Source organism: Bombus vancouverensis, chromosome 14, assembly GCF_051014615.1.
Source record: "Bombus vancouverensis nearcticus chromosome 14, iyBomVanc1_principal, whole genome shotgun sequence".
Classification (NCBI taxonomy): domain Eukaryota; kingdom Metazoa; phylum Arthropoda; class Insecta; order Hymenoptera; family Apidae; genus Bombus; species Bombus vancouverensis.
The window spans coordinates 12,311,099-12,331,666 of record NC_134924.1 but is presented as its reverse complement, the minus strand read 5'-3'; the positions used below and the strand labels follow the sequence as shown (position 1 = coordinate 12,331,666).

General features: G+C 41.0%; 5 protein-coding genes across 7 annotated transcripts in view; 2 read left to right on the top strand and 3 right to left on the bottom strand.

The window, feature by feature from the left end:
* Positions 1-472: 472 nt before the first annotated feature.
* LOC117156248 (uncharacterized) lies at positions 473-2,854 on the bottom strand. Of its 2 annotated transcripts, none has more exons than XM_033333113.2 (3): positions 1,961-2,854; positions 1,164-1,651; positions 473-926 (listed from the first exon to the last, which is right to left on the bottom strand). In XM_033333113.2, the coding sequence occupies exons 1-3, from the start codon at positions 2,132-2,134 to the stop codon at positions 830-832; spliced, it is 759 nt and encodes a 252-aa protein (XP_033189004.1). In that variant the 5' UTR covers positions 2,135-2,854; the 3' UTR covers positions 473-829. The 2 variants fall into 2 exon arrangements, with proteins under 2 accessions (XP_033189004.1, XP_076480250.1); XM_076624135.1 differs by having other exon boundaries at positions 2,256-2,854.
* Positions 2,151-8,524, top strand: pkaap (A-kinase anchoring protein pkaap). 2 transcript variants are annotated; one of them, XM_033333089.2, is made up of 9 exons: positions 2,151-2,267; positions 4,178-4,958; positions 5,026-5,286; positions 5,380-5,530; positions 5,640-5,754; positions 5,845-6,016; positions 6,082-6,155; positions 6,226-6,278; positions 6,377-8,524. In XM_033333089.2, exons 2-9 carry the CDS (start codon positions 4,435-4,437, stop codon positions 6,464-6,466), a joined length of 1,440 nt encoding a protein of 479 aa, XP_033188980.1. In that variant the 5' UTR covers positions 2,151-2,267; positions 4,178-4,434; the 3' UTR covers positions 6,467-8,524. The 2 variants fall into 2 exon arrangements, with proteins under 2 accessions (XP_033188980.1, XP_033188979.1); XM_033333088.2 differs by lacking the exon at positions 2,151-2,267 and adding an exon at positions 3,313-3,976.
* On the bottom strand, positions 8,314-10,386 carry LOC117156239 (G-protein coupled receptor 143). The gene is made up of 6 exons (XM_033333098.2): positions 10,237-10,386; positions 10,070-10,181; positions 9,881-9,975; positions 9,611-9,789; positions 9,197-9,524; positions 8,314-9,135 (listed from the first exon to the last, which is right to left on the bottom strand). The coding sequence occupies exons 1-6, from the start codon at positions 10,384-10,386 to the stop codon at positions 8,935-8,937; spliced, it is 1,065 nt and encodes a 354-aa protein (XP_033188989.1). The 3' UTR covers positions 8,314-8,934.
* Positions 10,387-10,912: 526 nt separating this feature from the next.
* On the bottom strand, positions 10,913-12,931 carry mRpS5 (mitochondrial ribosomal protein S5). Its single transcript, XM_033333095.2, has 6 exons — positions 12,792-12,931; positions 12,543-12,617; positions 12,111-12,455; positions 11,792-12,022; positions 11,514-11,713; positions 10,913-11,405 (listed from the first exon to the last, which is right to left on the bottom strand). The coding sequence occupies exons 1-6, from the start codon at positions 12,862-12,864 to the stop codon at positions 11,007-11,009; spliced, it is 1,323 nt and encodes a 440-aa protein (XP_033188986.1). The 5' UTR covers positions 12,865-12,931; the 3' UTR covers positions 10,913-11,006.
* A 155-nt stretch (positions 12,932-13,086) lies between these two features.
* The window catches only part of LOC117156265 (homeobox protein Nkx-2.4), a 31,891-nt gene continuing 24,409 nt past the window's right edge, over positions 13,087-20,568 (top strand). The window contains exons 1-2 of the mRNA XM_033333134.2: positions 13,087-16,445; positions 20,194-20,498. Of these exons, the coding sequence (XP_033189025.1) occupies positions 15,725-16,445; positions 20,194-20,498 (1,026 nt within the window). The 5' untranslated portion in view covers positions 13,087-15,724. The remainder of the gene's footprint in view (positions 16,446-20,193; positions 20,499-20,568) is intronic.

Sequence of the window (20,568 nt, the reverse complement as noted above, 5' to 3'; positions counted from 1 at the left end):
AAAGATGAAATTTTATGACAATAACTCTTAACCTTTTTATCTATTTTTAGTTACTGAAGAAAAAATGGAGGCTTAATTATGGCGGATGAAATTAAATAACATTAATGTTGATAATACTATAGTAATGGCGACGATAGACGATAGACGATAGACGACGTTCGAGAATGACAACGTATTACGTAATTCTACGATATTTTTATTCCCTTGATCAGAGAACACCGGAGCGAGCAGGCGTACAAAGAATTTGTTCGCTGCTCAGGATCGTATGCTGTTCGTATCTATTTACTTATCTTGATCTGTAAAACTTCGAACGAGGTTCCTTCGTTTCTTAAAGATTCTTTCGATAGGAATCTCTTTATATTCTACAGAATCAATCACTTGAAAAGTATCTTTTTTTTTTTTCAGGAATATCTTATAATTTGAGAAATTATTCTACAGGATGTTTTATTCAACATTTAAATGAAATAAATCATTCAATATGCATACATAAATTTATTTATTACAACAATTTTATAACCCTGTTAAGTATAATTGTTTCTTATATATATTATTATATACAGCGACTAAGGAAATTATGGCCGAATAGAAATGTAAGATGGGACATACGTAACTTAACATAAAGCCGAATTTACACTCTTTCGCTTTGTGTGTTTCGTTTTACACTTGTTGCAACACTGCTTTCATCCTCGTTTCATCCGCGGATGAAAGCAAGTGTTCATCTACCGTGTTCTTCCAATATGAAACAATGTAAATTCGACTTAAGTCACATGAGGAACATGAGGCAACTCCGCACAATCGCACAGGATTCATCGAATATTCATGGCACGGCTCAGTTTAACTGCATTCGATCGTCTTCCTCCTGCGCCAAATTCCTTGCGCTGCGCCTTAGATCGTCTAAAAGTTTTGATGGTAATCTCATCGTCAATCTACAAGAAGAAAAGAATAAGAAAAGAAAACGAAGAGGATTCAAATCTACTGTTCGTTTGAAATGTTTTTTTTTTTTTTATATCTCATGTTTATATCTTCAAACTCTTATTGCAACTTTATATACAATTTTAATTTCACAGTTTGTAACCTCGTTAATTAGTTTGACTAATTAAATTCGCCAATTTTCTATTGGATGAAATATACATTTTAATGTTTCCTGCTTTCGTAGTACTTACGGAATTAACGATAATTTTCGTTGACTCAAACGACGACAACGACCCTTGCCATCCGGTGAATATCCTAATTTGCACCGTTTTCTAGACAGTCTTTTGGACGGATTCTCCGTGGATGATTCCAAGTTATCGTGCTTCGTTGGATTTTCCTTCTTATCCTCAAACGGATTCCCAATTTTGTCACTTAACCTCATTCTTAGTATACTGCCGTCACTAGTTGAATTTTCTAAACTTTCAGTTGATGAACTAGCTAAGGTTTCGTTTGTTTTCTCATCGGCCACTGGTAGAAGAATTTCCGCGTTTTCCATGGTAGAATTTATATTTGGCTCGCTGATCGAAGGAAATGTCGAATTTTGAGAGGAAGAATCGGGTGTTTCGGAGACATCGATTTGCTCTAATGGAACTGTTTCGGTGGTAGTTGTAGTACTGGTGGTGGGCTTGACGATCGGTTTCAACGTAAAGTCGGCGTAATCGTAGAAGTAATCGTATTCCTGTAATTCAAGATCGTGTTAATTTACTTAACACTACTTTCTTCATATCCTAAAAGCGCGAAGATTTGCTTAAATATTTTTTACGACTCCCTTATCCTTTACTCCTCCACCCTTTACTTTAAATCAATGTTACCACGTACTATCGTAAATCTCTTAAGTCTAGATGCAACATATTTATCACATCGTCAGTAAAGATAAAAGTCAACGATGATAATAATAGTTCTTGTTATCGCGTCATCTGACTGTACCGCTTATCGAGGTACATTAACATCCCAGCGGGAACATCGCGACCGATAGTCATCGTTTTACCGTGTAATCGTCAAGCATCTCCGGGTCCAACAACGCCACCACTTGCACATCCTTCAGGTGGACTTGCACGTTTAGATCACCGGTTTGTCGTTGATCATAGGTCGTCGTCGGTAAGGACAGACCAGTCACAACGTGATAAGCGAACACGAGGAGGAGGCCGTAACGCGGATACATGACGAAGAGGACCGTTTTGCTTCGATGGGCCACGAAGCAATGGAAAAATGCACGAGGATCGTCGACGGGATTGAGACTGACCGGGGTCCGGTTAAAAGACGGCGTTATACCGATGCTCTACCTTGATATAGTGGTCAGTACACCGAGAAACCGGTATTCTTTGTCGCCGAACGGTCATGAGAGCCTCGAGCACAGTGGCCGGACATTGGCCTCATCGTGTACCGATATACCAGGAAAGCGTGCACACGCGAGAATGCAAAGCAATTCCGATTTAAATATTAAAACGCTACTCTAAACGTCTCCCACAGCCTCGCGGGAACGGTATACGCGTATAAAGAGGACAAATAAAGATCTTGCTACAGCGGATGGTGGGATTCCTTTTATATCGGTCGCGTAACGTTGTCCAAAGTTAACGCAATTAAATTAGGGGACACATTGATAAAACGGAATACTATCGGCGGGTATCAAATCGTACACTCTTTGCAAAAATATTTCAAGGTAAAACGAAGATAATACATCGAAAAGGAAATGAGCAAAGAAAGTGTAGCTCTGAAAGAAGTATTTGATGAGAAACCATTGGGCAGAGTATAGTATTTAACATTGCAAACTGTATTTTATAATATAGTATATTACAATATTACTATATTATATTTATTATTGTAAAAATCACTGGTTAATGATCTCTATAGGTCGTAACTCCCTCGCGATTCACTCGCAACTGTCTCGCTACTCACTTGTTACTCCCTCGTAACTCCCTCGCTACTGCAACTCTCAAACTTTAGTTTCGCAACTGACTAACGACTGCCTTTTATTCCACGGTCTTGTTCCACAGATTTTTGGATGACTCGTGGTCAAATACACTTTTTTCAATTATCTAATATCAAAAAGGGCTACAAGTATATGGTCCATCGGAATTTCCCATTTTTCCATTGCTTTTCATCTGTAGTTCATCGGGACTTTCCCCAGGATTTTTCCCTAATACTATAGATATACGTAAGTAAATAAAAGATTGGTTCGTAATGATTAATCATTGCCGTTAATTATTACTGTAGAATATTTAAAATAAACATAAACATAGTAATTTTTACGTTACACGGGAAAATATTGCAAAGATGTCAATGTTCCTTAATTTACGATACGCGAATAACACGGTACGTATAAGATGAACGGTGTATACTGTAAATGAAAATTACTGCGACATAGTTAGAAATTTGTTATGGTAAATTACAAATTTATTACGGTAGTTGTACGCACAGGTCATAAAGTCGTAACGATAGTAATGCGCGTTAGGATGCGCTACGCGGATATTTTTGATTGTGACTTTATCCATTATTGTGAAACCGCAGGAAATAATCGTGACCCGATGAATATAAACTTTCTACGAATGAGCAACATGGCAGCAAAGAGGCGTTAGGATGATACTAGAAATAAAAACGATCGATTACGCAAGTTCGGTGTCATCGATGTGTCTTTCGATGTTTTGATTCACGATCGTTTTTTAATGTGCGACGTCGAATCAACAAATGCCGCGGATATGCTTCGATTGGTATCGATATAGAGATCCTGAATGGAACCACGATGACAGTAATGAAGACTGGTTGAAATGTCATGTGCTGTTTTATACGCACAACCGAGGAAGTTCACCGTGTCGTTTTCCTAATTCAGTGCTTAGTGCTTGGTATCGTGTTCGAAAGGAACCCACGCATAATTTTCGCCCATTACAAAATAAAAGTTTTGCGCCAGGCATCGAAACATTATTATCTACTCCTCTGAATATTATATCGCGTCGTTTATCATGTTTCGTTGTGACGTAAACAATGTTCCAGTTTTTTAAAAAACCTGGTAAATATGTTTTGATGTTTCACTGATGAAAGGGTTGCTCGATAATTACATCGTAGTTAACCTAAACGCAAAATATTTATGTCTTCGTCTTTCCAATCTTTAAACTCTGCTTTCCTCCGCATGTTTCGCGTCTTCACCGAAAATCAAAATATTTTTCAAGTGTATACGTATTAATAACATTTGCCGGGTTTGTAATTGCAGGACAAAAAGACAGACCCAGATCTTTCCAAACTTCTCCCACAAAATCAACGAGCTCTGGGAAATCATTCGGGGATGTATTCAATAGTGGCTCTTCGATTCAAACATCAACAGATGCATTGTGCAGCCTTGAGGAGGAAGAGGAGGATGAAATTTTGAATGGCGAAACGGAAGAAATATGTTCCTTCAACTCTCAGCTTTCTAAGACACTTCCACAGATACTTGCAGACAAAGGTGCTCTAGGTTATTTCATTCAGTTTATGGAAACACAGAATTGTATAGCACTTATTAAGTTTTGGCTGGAAGTGGAATGCCTGTGCAGTTCGTATAATGTATTAGAAAATACGACGGAGAATATCGAATGCTTAAACTGTGTAAAGAATACAAATAGTATTTCTAATTCGATAGACAACAATGAAAATTTCCAATGTGATGTGGCACAGAATAATATAAATAGTCATGAAAGTAAGAAACTACTATTCGACGAATATGTAAATAGTAATGATGTGAAATCAAATTGCAACGACATGCCAAAGACTAGTCAAACCATAAGCAAAATGCGACAATCAAATCACAACTGCAGAAGAAGAAATATGACTACCATTAGGCAAGATGTGTTAAGAATTCATAAAAGGTATATTACTAAGGATACTTTGGGTACGAATCAAATCCCCGAGGACCTGAAAATAAAAATGGAGAAAGTTCTTACCTGTGAAAACATTGAGCCTATGTTGCAGTGCCTATCAGCTGTTCAAAAGATTGTATATCAAATATTAGAAAATGAGTGAGTATAAGAACTGTGAAATGCTTATATTATTTATATTTTGGAATTTAAATGCAATTCTTTCTAGACACATTAATAACTTTTTACGAAGTGAATTTCACTGCAAACATCAGATTGATGTTCTTACAAGTGGCAATGTACAGTTAGCAGATATATTGTACAATGAAACGGCATTCTTTTATTTTATGGAGTTTATGGAACTTGAAAATAAACGTGAATTATTAGACTTTTGGATGTCAGTCATGAGCTATAAACAAAATTTATTAGAAAAAAAGGATACTGCAGATCCTGAGGAAGCGCAAACTGATGCTCTAATTATTTACGACAAGTACTGATTTACCTAACAGTTTCCTTCTTTTATGATTTTCTAAATAGATCAATAACGAGGTCATTGATATTATCATTGTTGAAATCATTACAGGTATTTTAGCTTACAAGCAACGATGCCCCTTGGTTTTAGCGATAAAATTCGTTTCCAAGTCGAACAGAACATTTGTCGCGAAGATGGAGGAGGGCCACAACCCGATTGTTTTGATAAACCTTGTAGAATTGTATATAATTTTCTGAATAAGGTAAAGATACTGTGTTAAAGTAACAAAAAATGCTAGCACTCCTTCGGAACCATTGCTATCAATAAGATTCAGTGGCTTCAACTTTAGATAACAGAAAATTCTTTTCCAGTATTATCTACCTACTTTCTTATCATCTCAGTTATATTACAAATACTTATCAGAATTAATCAGTACTATACAAAGCAGTCCATGTTCGAATTTACATCCTAGGCTAAAAAGAGCAGGTGTGTGTTGGTTTACATTTATCATACTCTATGTAATCGATAGTGAGATAAAAATAAAATGATTTCAACAAAATTTTTAAATATCTGTAGGTTCTGATTGTAGTAGTGAGGTCAGTTCTGTTAGTATCAATATGCAGAATACCCTGCAGGCAGGGAATGAAGGAAATAAATTGAACAATAATAAAAAAATTACTGGTGGTATGAACATTGACACCAGACAACTTTACGATCCAGATTCCTTATGGAAACGTAACAAATATAGGTAATTATAAAACAAAAATGCTGTGCAATATAAATATTTCAAGATATATCTTGTTTATTTTATAGTTTGAGCGTCGGTTATATTGATTCGCTAGGCAGATTCGTTACTGAGATAGACCCCGACCCTCAAAGAAAATACGGTGAGTTATTTCGATCAGTTACCTTGAATGTACAACGTGAATTGATATAATCGTTTCAAAATAATTTTAGAATCTCGATTAACACGTGCTGTAAAAAGGCTTGTAAATATGGAGCAGGATAAGGTAAATTTCACGCTTATCAGTAATGTTTATGTGACATTTAACGCATGACTTCTAATTTTTTTGTGTGTGTGAATCTAAATTAAAATCGATATAATTAGGCCAAAGAGGAGTTAGCATGGAAGATTGCTGAGATGATCGTTCGTGAGATCACCTCTTTGACACGAGGAGCTTCGAATTTTTCATCTTGATGACAGACGCTAGGTTCGACATCAAGTCATTTCTTTTTTACGTAATATACTTTGCGCTTTAAGTGTTTTAAGGTAAATATTCTGTTTAACATTGTGTATGTTTTCTTAATTTTTTATAAAACGACATCGCGTATTCCAAGTGCCAAATTGCGTAATGATAAACCTAATTATTTTACTTTTAAATATAGCAATTGAAAAAGGAGTGAGTTCGTATCCATAAGATTTAATATATTTATTTGCTTTTCGCAACACGTTTAGAACACACGTGTATAGTATCAAATTTATTATAAAATGCACATGTATATTTTCTACGTTTATAAGAATTCTTTTGAAAAAGTAATTTTCTATTGCGATATTATTTCACTTTATTCTACACACTCGTGATAAGTTTAATAATTTCGGGTTTCATAAAAATAATAAAAAAATTATTGCAGTTGAAAGAAACAGATAATAATATCACTGTAAATAAAATACAAAGCTCTCGTTTATATAATGCATAATAGCAAACCGTACAAACGAAAACAATAATTTTCAAGTGCTTTAACTTCATACTCTTTCTAATGTTTATGAGATTATAAAAGTATTCGTTTCTATTCTAAGATATAATTGTAATTTTGAGGCGACTATATTAGACGACTTATATATATTATATAAGGATGTACAGAGCATATGTATTGTTTCGCGTTCAATATAGCGTATTACTTAAATTATTCAACTGCCAAGTATTTCTGTAATTCAGTACATTTCTTATATCTTCTGTGAACGTAAGTGTCTCTTGCTTGCAAAAATATAAAAGATGAGAAAAGTATTTTATACGCGATAGGTAAACAATTTATGACATATCGTAAAAAAGTGTGATTGGAATGCAATACGTATGTCTTAAAAATCAACGAATGAAATGCAATGTAGATATTGGAAAGTGAGTGGCCGTTTGACGAAATTGTAGATTTTTAGCAGCCAAGTTTCAAATAATAATTTCATTTATTTCGCACAAACCTTTGCAAGTTTACTCCAGACATATATAACGATTACTACAGATTCTTTGAGGCGCTCTTACATTTCAAATGTTTATACTTGGCAGTATTTATTATAGAATTTTTAATTGATTTATACAAAGCATTCGGTTCGTTACTCGTAGAGTCGAAAAACTTTTATATACGATCAGTCTTATTATGTATAGCTAGGATTAGTCGGTAATATATAGCATTACATAAAACTTATTTTATTAAAATCGAATATATTTTTCGAAGAAAGTATAAAGAAAATGAAAATTGCTATACATAATGTACTAAGAAGATGAGTTGGATAATGTGATGAACATATGCAATCCAAGACTAATGTTCTTAAAATGTTAGTGGATTTTAAGTTGAACGACGCACGTTAGTTCCTCTTCCTTTAAAGATAAAAGGATAATTATTTTAAAAATAGATTAATCAATCTTGCATATAAATCTTACAGTATTTTGACAGTTTATGCTCTTATAATGATTTATATTTTTAAGGCTATAGAAGATTTCGTTTTTACATACAGCAAGCATTCAAGCTTTGTGCGTTAGTATGAACGAACAAATTTTGTATTAGTTATTATATTCCTTATATTCACACAGAGATTTTGGTGCTACACGTAAATACAATTCGTTACCGAAAAACATAGTCTTGGTACTCTTTATAAAATGTATATGTAAATCTCTAGAAAAAGGAGTATTCGATCATTTGTTAATAGCGATGTACATAAGAATTTTTTTTATTAAAAGGAGAAGGGTTGTTGCAGGAATAAAATTTGTTAATCAAAAAAATCAAGACATCTCTTTTGAAAATTCTACGTGTATTATGTTTTGTAGATATGTATTCTTTAATGGTGCTCTTTATTAACCGTAATAAAAACGACGATCAACAAATTATCATGTTTTTTAAATCAAAATAGTTATATTAGCATATGATGTACTCGTGCAACGTTCAGTGATGCTTAACACTCTGTAATTTATTCAGACAGAACTGCAACATGAAAATATTAGATATATGAAAAAAGGTTACACTCATTAAACAGTACTACTCTATATAGGTGCGTTCTTCTTATATATGTAAAAAATAAAATCTTTTAACATTTATAACAATTAACAAATGTATTTACCAAATTAGTACGAACAATCAATTTTCCATAAAGCTCTTTTATCGCTATAAGGAAATAACTATAATCTCTAATCTCTAAGGAAAATCTTATTCTAAACGTAAGTTTATATGTAAAGAAAGAATTTTTTTATGTATACAATATTTCTATACAAATAGTGATTCTTCCGGTATATTTTTCCCTTAAGCAATCTTCATCATAAAATGGGCTATCGAGCACATTATCTCCTTGAAACTTGAAAAATATATAAATATTAAAAATATAGCTTTCTTTAAAGCATATAAGGCAGTGGATTGATCGTATTACTACGATTGAAAGAGGAATTTTCAGTATCACAGTTCTCAGACCGAAGAAGATCCGTTAATACTCGTATGTGGGGGACAGCCAAATTTGGGATCCAGTAAGGGCGATGATTCTGATAATCGGGTATTTTTGTCTCCTTTCACTAACTTCTGACAGCATTCCAATCGAAACTTTTCTCTCTTACTCCATCTTTTGTAAACAAGAGCATTGAAGAAAGCTTGAAGGGGATTTGTTACAGCCTATCAATAAAATATTCTCATGAGTTGAACTTGTCACATTGGCCTTAAAAAATATACATACCATTATGTACCAAAGAGTAATGATAATTTTGACTGGTAGCTGGAACCATAAAGTCCATAACAAAATCCCGTTAATTAAATTCGGTAACCAGCATACATAATAAACAAAATTAGTCAATGCAAATTTGAGCTTTATCGCTTGCACCAATTTCCTTTCTCTGCTTGTTATTTGTGCCAAACTACAAGTGACAGCAGTTTGAAGATCTCGCGTCGACGCGAAATATAACACAGGATTGACTATCATGACCGCTGCTAATAGCGCATAAGTAGCACAATAGTTTGGCAGAATACGTAATGTAACAGTGGATAATGATGTCAAATTGTGACAACTGGGAAAAGAAAAGTGTCGTGATACTTTAAAGAAATAACAATGGGTAACATCGTGGCATGCCATTAAATCGAAACAAAAACTAACTTTGCATCTGGTATATATAAGATTGTTAAGCCAAATGTAGTCAAAATTGCTGGACATATCCATGCAAAGACATGGTAACAAGTAGAATGTCCAGATCTGTCTCCTAGTAACAGTTTCATGTCAATGGCGTAGCAAAGAGTCCAGATCCATGTTGCCATATAAAAATACTGTATCCAAGCCTGATAATTTTTTTTTTGATATTAATATGACAAAAGATTGAAACGAATACAGGTTACTAATGCGGTGAATTTTATAATACAATTATTTTACCGACAAAAGTGCGCAAAAGACAACACTTGATGTATCATCTTGCATTGGCATTATGGATTTAAAATTCATCCATATCGCCGATCTAATAAATACACCTAGTAAAAAATTCAAATTGAGAGGAGAAAAGTGACTTTCTTTGTCTTTTATCTATTTCATATTTTTTCAGTATTAGAAAACAAATGTAATTACCTAACGAGGCTAAGAGGTCTGCAATTGCAAGCCATACGATGATCTCTCTTCCTCTAGATACATATAAGCTTTGCCACCTATGAGAATGACTAGATGTTTCTCTTGGAAGTATCTACAAAGCAATTTCATCAGTGATTTATAAGATTTTACTAAAAGATTTCCCTTACCTGATACATTGCACCTAGGATACCTATAGAAGAAGAGATCATACAAACAGTATTGTACAAATCTGTATTGAATTCTTGCATTATTACAATTGCCATATCTGTACTGTTAGAATGATGACAACAGAATGTTTGTATCGTTGGATCAGCCATGATCTATTTGATATTGATTTCTTTCTTCTTCATCAACTAAATATACATATATGTATATACACGCGATAAGAAATAATTAAATATTCGATAAGACACCAGTTATTTCGTAACTTGATCTACGTATTAAATGTATGGAATATGGATGGAACGATTTAGGATTACCCGAAAGACACCTTTTCAAAAAATCTTTTCGAGGAATCAATAAGAATGCGTTCATTTTTATGTTAAAACGAAGCCGTACGAGATTTCCGATACGTTCGTCTGCACGCCATATTTAACACTTTATTCGTTTCGAACAGAAGATAATTATGCATATACCTTCTGCGGATAATACAGACTTCTAGTGATAATCGTTATTCAAATAATACAATTTAACGTACTCTTAATCTCCTTACCTTTTTAAACGACTGGAATCCATATTTACATTTGTTGCTTGTAATTAAGTTCAACGTTAATCCTTCAAATATTTTATTACCGCTGTAAGTAAATATATCGAGATACGGAGGAAAAAAGAAAAAAGTCTCGATTACATATACTTTTGTTATTACTGATTATTACCGAATACACATTTAATATTCAATTACGTTTCTAACGAACTATTCATATTTATTAGAGAAATATCACGCTTCAACTGCGCTTTCCTCCTCCTGCTTTTTGTCATGTTTTTTCCATTTAGAAGCTCTTGCTTCCGGATATTTTTCAGCGAGAAAACTACACACGTCGCCATATTCAGCTTTTAATCTGATTATAACCTGATCCTGATCCCTGTGACGTTCTTGTTTACGTAAATGAAATAACCACGAAGGCAATTTCGTGAAAAATGGTTCAGGCTTTTTTTTCTGCAAAAGAACTCTTCCATTCATTACGTACTGTTTAAAATCTAAAATTTCGTCTTGTGGAATTTCTTTGGAGGTTCGAACTATCGATGGCGAAGCAAGTACAGTAGGAAAATAATTATTTTCTTTCCTCATTTCGACCACATGCAATCTTTTCTCATTTGCCATTTCTTCGTATGTTTTCTAAAAATATGGTTAATAATATTATTATCGATATACCGCAAAGTTGCATATAATGTGAAAAGTACAGTTCTTCTTTGCTACCACTTAATATAGTTTCGATCGGTGTACCTGTTGCAGTAAGCCAATAAAGAAAGCTTTTACGATGTACGCCACGTTTGTAGATCCTTCGACTTTAGCGTACAAATCTTTGATACCAATTGCTTCGCAACATGTTTTAATAACACGATGACATTTCAGTCCGTAACCCTTCTGTTTTTGTTGTACGAATACTTTTGTTTTTCCAAATTGTCCAAAAAAGTCATGGAGTACTAGAACAAAAGGTATTATAATTTTACATAGTTATAGAGCTAATAATAGACAACAAAAGACACAAGAAGATCGTTTACCAGTATGTTCGTTATATCTTTTAAAGTATATCAATCTACGTCCTGCCCTGTTTTTAGCTGTATTTACGGTCGATCTAAATTCACGTCCTGTATCTTGTGAAAATCCAGCCAAGCCTTTTCCATTTCCAGTAACAACTATAGCGCTACAACGTTTCGATCTACCCATAGTACTGGTCATGATAGATGAAGTTTTGGCAGATAATATCCAAGATTCGAATCCATGGAAAACATCTGAATCGGTAAAAATTTCACTTATAATTTATATGTATATATATAGATATATATGCGTATATACGTATCGAACAATTATATCACAAACCGTCGTCAACAGGATCGGGTGGTCCAAGTTTCCTCCCACCAGGCTCACTTCCGGACCAACCTCGGTTTAAAGGGTGAAATTTGAGTCGTTTTGGTTTCAACGCAGTAACAGTTTTCGCAGCATTGAGATTTTCTGCTTCTTGCGCCGTAAAACGTCTTTGCTGATTTATATGTTCTCCGTGCGTGACAGGGGCATTCAGTCCAGGAAATACGAATGGTATTTTTCCATAACCCAATCTTTGACCACGATTTAAATCTCTGGGCCTCGCAACACCTTTCCCTCTTCCTCTTCTTTTACCGGCATTACTAACGCTTGTAACGGATTTCCATAATTGCGTAGCTGGTCCTAAACACAGGTGATATTTCCAGATTATCAGCGCTCGAGCAGAACCTAACAAATGTTTCCGAAAGTGTGTCGACGAAACTTACTTACTTCTCATATAAAAGTTAGTATTCCTTGCATGTTGCAATAATAAAACCCGCGGTGTCAATAAACCAATGGTGGTAGCTGAAAATAATTTGTAGATGAAACTGTGTTGTCGATTCAAAGTTAAAGAATTAAGAAAATTATATAGGATATAGTTTGGTTACACGTTTTAGGTTATATAAGCAAAAACAAACAGCAGTTATAAATAAAATTTTGTAGAAAAGCGATATGTGAGAAATATTTTATGTAAATTACCATCTCTCGCAACGTTGATATTTTTCAAACAGTTTGTAATTGCTTTAGAAGCATGGTATACCCATTTTGCCATTTTAGCCTTATCGGTGTGAAGTTTCTAAAGAGATTTTCTTCCCGAGAGGAACACGATAATTGAGAAAGTGGACGACGGATGTCGCTTAATGTCGTATGCTGATGGAACGTTCCTTTCACGTATTACGTATTGACGTAAGTGCAGACGGAGAGAGTGCATCTCTTCCGTGTATATGTATTACGAAAGGATAATTTTGTTATGGAAAAGCTGGAAAAGTAAAAATCTAGTCAAACACCAATGTAAGATTAAAAAATCCCAACGACTTACTCAAAATAAATATTTCAACGTTTCGATATTAATGAATCGTTTTAGAAGTTGAGCTTTTCAATGAAATATCGAAATTGTACGCGTAGTATAAGCTAGAATCGGGCATGCTAGTCTCGTTGCGTTTCATTAAGGGAATACGAAGAACCGTATTAAAAAGAAATTTCATCTATTTCTGTATAAAAAAGAAAAACTGTAAATACGAGAGGAATGCACAGCTAGCGACACGTTGCATCGTGGTAGCAAAGCATCGAACGACGTCGATCGGTTAGACAGTCGCGTACCGTCGCTGTTCTCGATAAGGGTGGTCGGTAAAATCGTGGTAGGCACCCTGCGAAGAAAAATTCGACAAAATGCATAGCAGAGCGCGGTGAAATTTTTCCAAGGACAATGCCAGACGTAGAACGCTAGAAAGGGACAGAACTAGATAGGTAATTGGAGAAAGAGGGATAGAAAGAGAAGCGAGAAAGGTGGGCTGTCCCGAGGCTGGTGGCCATGAGACGGTAGTAGATTAGGTAGACGAGGTGGTTCCTGGCTGGCATGTCAGGGATCAGAGGCGCGATAGGCGGACGTATAACGGAAGATCTATAGGTCTGACCAACGGCGTAACGGCGAGCAGCGCGGGACAACCCCGAGCAAGAGTGGAACCGCGCGGAAAGCGATCCAATGGAATCGCATGGGCGCGTTGATTGGCGGGGTTCCTCCAATGACGGGATGGTTAGGGTGCCGGGTTTGGCTCGGAGGTCGGTTAGATAGCCCCGCAAACCCCTCTAGAGGAAGGCGAGTGGGAGCCCTTCTCTCACACGCAAAAGGGGACATCTCATCACGACTCTTGGTAGCAGGCACTTCTCCGTAGTGGGCACTCCACTCATCGTGTCGTCGTACGGGTTCTCCGCGAGAGGCTGTGGGGCCCGAGCCCGGACGAACGAACGAACGAACGAACGACCGAACGACCGAACGACCGAACGAACGACCGAACGACCGAACGACCGAACGACCGAACGACCGAACGACCGAACGAACGAACGAACGAACGAACGAACGAACGAACGAACAAACGAAAGAACGTACGAACGAAGGAAGAAAGGAAGGAAGGAAGGAAGGAAGGAAGGAACGAACGAACGAGCGAACGAGCGAGCGAGCGAGCGAGCGCGACCGGCCGAGCCGCTGCGCTGGTCGAGTGGGTCTAAGCGGCCGTGAGGACCTCTCCAGGAGTACCCGACAGTCCTCTTCATTCATTCATCCATCCATCCATCCATCCATCTATCCAGCCAGCGAGCCAGCCAAGCCAGCCAGCCAGCCAGCCAGCCAGCCAGCCAGCTAGCGAGCCAGCCAGCAAGCCATCCATCCATAGACGCTCTCTCCTCTCCTACGGAGAGAGAGTGTATCCTCGACGAAGGTGGAGGCGAACTGTAGAGTGGTACATCTACCATCGTCTCTCTATCGGCAGAGTCCAAGGACTCGAAGACCCCCCGGGTGATTTCAGTCGGCCGCCGGCCGGCTCTGGCCGGCCACTCTCCTCCTCGACCACGTGTGCGTGTCATTCTTCCGTTCTCGTCTTTCGTTCCGTATCGTTTCGCATCGCATCGCATCGCATCGCATCGCGTCGCGTCGCGTCGCGTCGTGCCGTGCCGTGCCGTGCCTTCGTCGCTCGTGCCCTCGCTCTACGAATCGTGTTGTGCCTCTAGGATCTCCTTCGTCCTGCGAAAGACGTTCGATCAGGTCGTGTGCGAGCGCGAGAAGAAGCAGACGGTCGGTCGTTGGTGACCTTGGCAAACCTGCGATCGTTGGTCGACGTTGGTTCGCGCTCGACGATCGGTGCTACGCAGCGCTGGATCCACAACTCGCGTAGTTGCACGGCGTGTTCGACCTCGTTCCCGTTTCCGGATATCGTCCGACCTGGTGAATGCGACACGAACAGAGGAATGCGGCGAATGACGCGGTGTCGCCGCTGGACGCGTCCAGCCGCAACCAGCCTTCCTCGCGTCGATACGATGGACGCGTTCCGCGTATCACCGCACCGAGTCGGTTGATCTATCGATGAAAAAGAAATTGCGAATGTACGTGGTTCGGTTACCTGGACGATGAGTCGATCCAACGTCTCGCAGCGATCGTGCCAAGGATCGTTAAACAGTGTGCGATTATTTATCGTCGCCCGATGAATGGAACCAAGTGCGGCGGTGAATCGTTCGAAACTGTGCCAAGAGTGACGCGCGGTTCTTCTTCCCTCCTCGTTTAAACAGACGATATCTGCATCGAGCATCTGAAAAGGTACATCGTGGATTTTACGTTTCGTCGTTCGACGAAACGCAACGAGAGGAAAGAAAGAATTTTGTAAGAGAAGCGGTAGAGCGCGCGAAAACAAGAAGAATCGGAAGAATCGGAAGAATCGGAGACATCTGTAGAAATCGTAACGGTGGAAAAGAGAAGCGGCCGAGCGACGCGGTTTAGTCGCTGCGAAGCTTCGGCGATCGAAATTGTCGGTTGAACGCGCGCTAGGCGGTTGAAGTGATGTCGGTATCCAGCGGCTAGCGCCGGCCTCAGGATTCCGCGAAGCGCGAGCTTCAAGTACCTCGAGGGCGCGGGCCTCGTCGAGATGAGCGGTGGCAGCGGCGGGAACAGCGCCGGCAACCAGGGGAACGGCAATGCCACCAGCTATCACCAGCATCAGCAACAACAACAGCAGCAACAACAACAACAACAGCAACAGCAGCAGCAGCAACAGCAACAAACCCAGCTGGAGCAAGCTAGCTTGCTGACAGATCTGAACGGTATCGACCTGGCGATGAGCCTGTCGCCCAAACAGCATTCGTCCCACGTACAAGCCGCTGGTGGCGCTCATACCACTCCGTTCAGCGTCACTGACATTCTCTCACCCATCGATAACGAGTCGTTCAGGAAGCTGGAGCAGGTGATCGGCGTCGGCGTGGTCACGCATTCTCAGGTATCGCCTTACGGAAACGCGTGCGGCGCCCGTGTCGGCGGCAATACCGGTAGCTCGAGCGCGAGCAGCGGCAGTCCACCGCTTCACGGAGGCTCGACGCCCGGTGGCGGCACACCCGGACCGGTTTCCGGTCCGAACGACGCCGCCGGAGGAGGCAGCGGCGCTGCCGGTGCCGGCTCAGGCATGACCGCCATGGGCAATCCTTACGCGACCATGCAACTCACCTCGCAGTATCAGTACTGCGCCGCGGAATTATCGTATCATCACGCGGGGCCAGCGGTCGCCGGAGGCGCGACCGCCACCGACCCCATGAGATCCCATCATCCGTGGTACGCGCCTACACCGTCGGCCACCAACGATCCCCGCTTTGCCAGTGAGTACTGCTTTGTCTTTCCATCGTTTTACCGCGATTCTTGCCTGGTCGATGCGTCGCTTTCTTTTCCGTTTCTCGGGTTCGAACCGCGTTCGCGCGTTGCTTCCTCCGAAAATACGTTGCAACGTCGGCTCTCTTGTAACGCGTAAGCGATCTCTCGTAGAAAATCTCTTATATACGCGTAAGCGATCGAATTGGAAAGGAGCTGATCGATCGAGTTGGCGGACGTTCGCGGCAATTAGATTCGTCGAGACACGTCCGCGAACGCGTGCACCAAGAACAACGAGTTTCTTTCAAAGTCTCTCGTACGCGATCGTTTGCCGATTGATAATATCAACGTATCGATCGATATCGGCAAGTTGTGCGTGTTCGTCGTACGAATAAATTGTACAGAGCAGGTATACGGGATGTTCGACCGCGAGATTTATCGGTGGTTATTTATCGTTTGTTGTCGTAACCGTCGAATATACTTAAAAATGATAAATTAATATACAGCCTATATTCGCCGCACAGAGCGTAAATGGCAAAGTAAAATCGCGGACAGATACTCGCGATAAATGCTCGTCGATGACTCGATGGATAACTCGTGATAACGCGAGTTATTTATACGTTTATTTATACTGGTCGGCGGGCGAGGGGGAGTCGGAAAATTCAAATTAGTCCTTGTTCGACGGTTATGCGTAACGGCCACGTTGTTTTGCCCGGAGTCTATTTCTTCTTCTTGATACTCCGAGGCAAAACAACGACACGATTTGAGTCGTCCGCTACTATAAAATTTGTGCTATAAAACTGCCGTGTCGCTATAAAATCTTGGAATTGTTTTTATCGCTGGAATCGCGCCATTTCGCTGGTAACATCAAAATAGTACGTATCCTCGTTCCGATCGAAATCCGTGACCACCATCGTTTTCAACTTGGTCGTCTGGAAGACATTCCGTAACGAACGTCCAGCTTTCCGTCGAACGCGAAAAGGAGAAGCCGCCGACTTGTACGCCGAAACGAAGAGCAGAGGAAAGACAAGAGCAAATAGATAGGCTTGGTTCCGCGAGAGCGGAAACGTCGTTTCGTGTGGGTAGGTTGCACGCGATCATCCCTTTCGCCATCCACGAGGCACGTCTGTCCCGCTTTTATTCGCCTCGTGTCTACCTTTGTTATTACTAGCTCGCACTTACGTCCATTTAGCCATCGACGAAGTATCGGACTCGTATTTCAAAGTCCACAACAGCCTGTCCGCCTTCCGTCACGTCGCGCGTCGTCTCGTAACACCGACTCGTGAATTCATCCGTCGCTCGTCGCTCCAAACGTTTCCACGTTTCCGGTCGACTATCTGTCCCGTTAAATCTCCGGATTAACGATCTCGAAATATGCGATAACGCCGATCGACGATAACGACGATCGGATAAGCCGAATATTTCGAAAGTCGCGATTCAAACTTTTAAACGACGATTTTTGCTCCGACTTTGAAATTTCCCATTCTCCGAGCTTGACCATCGCGGTCGGCTGCTTCTCTCGAGTTCTCTCTCGATGCTCGTCGTATCGCGAAAGTACGTTGACGCGCGTTTCCAGGACAAATCGAATCTGCATAGACAGTCGTACTCGCAGATGGCACGGTTGTTCGGGCTTCTCGCGTTTCACAGGCCGCTGAAGAAGATCGTCGGCCAACAAAGCTCGCGTCCTTCGGACTTGTGTCAACAGACGCTCTTCTCCTTGGATTTCTGTCGGCCGCACGCGCCACTCTGCTAGCCGCTAGAGAACGTATATCGATCCCTGGCCCCCAAAATGCGTGGCTACCGGACACTACCGGAGATTTTAGTTAAACAAATAAGCCTGAACGACCCTCGTCGCGCCAGGCGACGTTACTCAACGTACGGAACGTTTTCAAAATCAATTTCTCCCGATTTTCACGCGTTGCTACGCGTCTCTAAAGAACAAGGCGAAAGACACGGTGAAACGTTCGATTTGAACGTCGATATTTGCTTCTTTGGCGATGCCCGAACGGACGATAGTCGTCGCTTCTGCTCTCAGCCGGCTCGGATAAGATAGGGAAAACGATTTGTCGTTCACTGCTTGCTCTCTCTCTCTCTCTCTCTCGTCTCCTCCGATACATGGTCGTTAAGAAACATGGACGCTGGCAACTCGTTCTTAGGATTAATATCTTGCTTGCCTCGTTACTCAGGAAGAATAACGTATACGAGCCACCTTGCGGATTAAACTTTGTTTACCAGTTTGTGGTAGCCTGAAATCGACGCTCGATCGAACCTAATCGCCCTTAAAAATAATTCACCGTTATAAAGTTACGCTTCGACTTTGTAACGACGAAGAGCAGGGTTTTTGTTTGTCCGTCACTATCGACGATACCGCGTAATTATCCGGTCGATCGACGCGTTCGACCGGCTGTTCGGAATCTTACCTAACGGAAGATTCGACTTCGGTGGCCAGGTAGAACACGTCAATTTGCTTAACGATATTCTTACGAGCTTGAGCGAGCGCGATCCACCCCCGTGTTCGCGCTCCGTTTCGTCGGAACGTCGAACCCGTCGTTCCTCTCCGGGCTTCCATTGTCCCGGCCCATCGTCCGCGTTTCATCGACGATAGTCTTGAAACATCGTGATCTTCGCAAGTTAGAAGATCTGGTATTATTAATCGCGTCGCAAGTTTCTGCGTTTCGTCGCTGTTTCTTCTCTCTCTCTCTCTCTCTCTCTCTCTCTTTCTCCCTTTCTCTCAAGTATATTTCACGAAATCTCCGATTCTCGATTTGTCGACAGACGCTTCGCTCGGATCTCGCTCAAAGGCGCCACTTCGTCTTCGTTCGGCGATTCGTCGAACAGGACAGGAAACTCGATCGACGATTTACAATTCGATACGCGAAATATCGATCTACGTTCGGAGTGGTGCACGGTGGACGAGTTTCCATCGATTTTCCATCGTAACTGGATGCGTGGCGTCGCGTAAACAAATTCGGTCGGTGTTTGGTGTCTCGAGTGTGGTATTTCTTTCCCGAGGCGGGCACGGCCTGACAGGCTGAGAATACGTTCTCACAGACATAATAATAATTCGGGACTTCATCGTCGGACCTCCCGTGCTCCATGACGTAGCACTTTGCGCGGCTAAATCGCTCCTTTTGTCCTGGTCGAGACGCGTCCGTTCTTGACAGCTCTTCGCCAACTGACAAGGGATGGACTGCTCGTTGGGTTTCAGTAGCTCGAATTCAGAGGGCCGATCTTCGCTCTCCCTTCGCTCGCCTGTGGCTGGCTGCCTCTTCTCTCGCGGCATGTCTCGCGTGCCTCTCGTCTCCTCTTCGCGATCCTCCACGGATTCCAACGGGATAAATTATCTCGAACCGTCCTTCACGACGTAGGCCGACGGGCAACCGAACGTTCTTCGGCAATCGAGCAAGCAACAATGCGCACCCAACATTCTCCTGTAATGGAAGATCGACCGAGAGAGTACCGCTGTACGACGAAAGCATGCGAGGAAGCAACGAAGAAACTATCGTCGCGTTCCGTGCCGCGCCAGGTTCCTACTGAACCGTCTTTCTCGTTCTATTTTATTTTCGTTTTTTTTCTTTTTTTTCTATCTAATATGAAACAGGTATGGTAGAGCGATGTCCGACATATGTAAAATATAAAAGCAATTGCGATCGCTTACCACGATAATTACTTTCCTTCGTATCGCTATTTTGTGTTCGACTTCAAATGCGAAAAAAAAAACAACGTATCGCCATTGATATTTTCAATGCTCTGTTATAGTCTCGCGGCTGATGGGCGCCGCGGCGGCGGGCGCCGGGACCAACATGGCCGGCTGCCCTGTGGGCCAGTCAATGGGCGACGTGACCAAGTCGTCGGGTATGGGAGTGGGCGTCGGCGTCGGCGTCGGTGTCGGCATGGGCGTCGGCGCCATGCAATTCCCCCACCTTCCCCAAAGACGAAAGCGTCGCGTTCTGTTCACTCAGCAGCAGGTTCACGAGCTCGAGAGGCGGTTCAAGCAGCAGAAATACCTGAGCGCGCCCGAACGGGAACACCTAGCCGCCCTAATTCACCTTACGCCCACTCAGGTACGTGTTAAATGTTTTCCTTCTTGGTTTGCCGTCGGCTATGCAGCGTGATCGCTGCACGATCCATCGG

Coding starts and splice junctions, on each gene's coding strand:
- pkaap (XM_033333088.2), top strand. CDS start 3,952: ATGTTCCAGTTTTTTAAAAAACCTG. Junction 5,755..5,844: donor TCCTAGGCTAAAAAGAGCAG/GTGTGTGTTGGT, acceptor AAATATCTGTAG/GTTCTGATTGTAGTAGTGAG. Junction 6,279..6,376: donor TAAATATGGAGCAGGATAAG/GTAAATTTCACG, acceptor CGATATAATTAG/GCCAAAGAGGAGTTAGCATG.
- LOC117156239 (XM_033333098.2), bottom strand. CDS start 10,386: ATGGCTGATCCAACGATACAAACATTCTGTTGTCATCATTCTAACAGT. Junction 10,182..10,236: donor TCCTAGGTGCAATGTATCAG/GTAAGGGAAATC, acceptor ATTGCTTTGTAG/ATACTTCCAAGAGAAACATC. Junction 9,790..9,880: donor TCTTTTGCGCACTTTTGTCG/GTAAAATAATTG, acceptor AAAAATTATCAG/GCTTGGATACAGTATTTTTA.
- mRpS5 (XM_033333095.2), bottom strand. CDS start 12,864: ATGGCAAAATGGGTATACCATGCTTCTAAAGCAATTACAAACTGTTTG. Junction 12,618..12,791: donor TATCAACGTTGCGAGAGATG/GTAATTTACATA, acceptor AATTATTTTCAG/CTACCACCATTGGTTTATTG. Junction 12,023..12,110: donor ACCCGATCCTGTTGACGACG/GTTTGTGATATA, acceptor TTACCGATTCAG/ATGTTTTCCATGGATTCGAA.
- LOC117156248 (XM_033333113.2), bottom strand. CDS start 2,134: ATGTATCCGCGTTACGGCCTCCTCCTCGTGTTCGCTTATCACGTTGTG. Junction 1,652..1,960: donor AGATGCTTGACGATTACACG/GTAAAACGATGA, acceptor CTTGAATTACAG/GAATACGATTACTTCTACGA. Junction 927..1,163: donor CGAAAATTATCGTTAATTCC/GTAAGTACTACG, acceptor TTCTTCTTGTAG/ATTGACGATGAGATTACCAT.